The following is a 1,727-nucleotide window of genomic DNA, read 5'->3' as shown; positions in this document are numbered from 1 at the left end:
CGTGACGGCAAGAAATATTAAAGAAGAAATTGAAAAAGATTCAAGTTTATTAAAGGTTCAACAAGCTTTAGAAACAGGCAAAAGTCTTGTTCCGTTAGGATATAATAATTATGAATTTTCATTACAAAATGGTATTATTTTCAAAAGAGAAAGAATTGTTGTTCCAAAAGCGTTAAGAGAAAAAGTATTGAGAGAGTTACATCCAGGTCATTTCGGCACGGTCTGAATGAAGCAACTAAGTCGGAATTTTTGTTGGTGGCCGCAAATAGATAAAGACATAGAAGCGATAACAAAAAATTGTACGGCGTGTAATTTGTTTAGTAATAATCCGAGCAGGAAAATTAAGCATCATTGGGAAGCGGCGTCCCAACCGTTTGAACGAATCCACATCGACTTTGCAGGGCCATTTCTAGGATACATTTTTCTGATATTAGTAGATGCATATACTAAATGGCCAGAAGTACACATAGTGAAAAATATGTCAACACCGAATACTATAGATAAATGTAGAGAAATATTTACTGTTTTTGGATTACCTCAAACCTTAGTATCGGATAATGGTCGAACTTTCATAGCAGAAGAATTTTCAGATTTTTTAAAGAACAATGGTATTCGCCATAGGCGTACAGCGCCATACCACCCAGCTACAAATGGCCTGGCAGAACGGTTCGTTCAAACCATGAAACAAAGCTTACGTAAATTAAACACCACAAACTCGAACATCAAGGCCAATCTACAAAAATTCTTATTTCATTATCGGTTAATGCCACATCCGGAATTGAATAAATCTCCCGCCGAAGCTATGTTTGGAAGGAAGTTAAGAAGTAGATTGGACTTAATGTTCCCCGAAACAAATAAAAGTAACAATATAGAAAATCAATTGGATAAAGTTAGGAAGTTTGAAAGAGGTGAAAGAGTGGCGGCGCGAGAGTACCTAGATAAAAATGTGAAGTGGCGTTTTGGAAATGTAGTTTCAAAATTAGGAACGAAAAGATATTTGGAATGATGTCTGCTAACTATACGCTCAACTAATTTTCATTAATTATTAAAAAACTATTATTTCCCAAACTCTAAAAGTGGTTTCCCTAAACTTTCCCATACGATTCCCAAACGATTGCAATAAAAAAATAAGATTTATCATATTTGTCTGCTAACTATACGGAGGTCCATATTCGAATGAAAATTAGTTATTTATATTTAAAAAAGTAAATGTTTAAATGAAAAATTAATGAATTATAAATAATGTACAAACGATGTACAAACGATTAAGCACGATAAACACATAAATATGCAATAATTATAGCATAGGGGGGGGCTAACTATCATTCGTCTAGTTACTAAAACTTTGTTATTTTTTTTTTCAATTAACCAGGAATGTACAAATAATAAAAATTGTGGTACATTCATGTACAAACGATGTACAAACCGAATATACTAATAGTTTTATACATTGTTGTAGGAGGGGGCCAACTTTGTAGACCTGAAATCGTCCCGTCATTATTCAGCCGTCGGAAGTCGGTAAACCATTCACGTCGATGGGTAATATGACGCGATGCTCCGCTGTCGGTTAACCAGATTTCTTGTTGATTCGCATTCAAAATTTCGTTGGTAATACTAACCGATGGCGCCGAACCTTTCTTATTATCGATCTTGTATGACTTACTTCTTCGCTCTTCTACCTCGAATGCGCAATCTCGAGATTCTCGGTTTTCGGTTTCGTCGCGACT

At 35.1% G+C, this 1,727-nt stretch overlaps 1 protein-coding gene across 1 annotated transcript; it reads left to right on the top strand.

The window, feature by feature from the left end:
• The first annotated feature begins 226 nt into the window (after positions 1-226).
• Positions 227-1,006, top strand: LOC113561707 (uncharacterized protein K02A2.6-like). The gene has a single exon (XM_026968606.1). It carries the CDS (start codon positions 227-229, stop codon positions 1,004-1,006), a length of 780 nt encoding a protein of 259 aa, XP_026824407.1.
• Positions 1,007-1,727: the final 721 nt, after the last annotated feature.

This window comes from Ooceraea biroi, chromosome 3 (genome assembly GCF_003672135.1).
Source record: "Ooceraea biroi isolate clonal line C1 chromosome 3, Obir_v5.4, whole genome shotgun sequence".
Taxonomy (NCBI): Eukaryota; Metazoa; Arthropoda; class Insecta; order Hymenoptera; family Formicidae; genus Ooceraea; species Ooceraea biroi.
This window is presented reverse-complemented; position numbering and strand designations above follow the sequence as displayed.

What these genes read in the sequence shown, in the direction of transcription:
- LOC113561707 (XM_026968606.1), top strand. Translation starts at nt 227, where the DNA reads ATGAAGCAACTAAGTCGGAATTTTTGTTGGTGGCCGCAAATAGATAAA.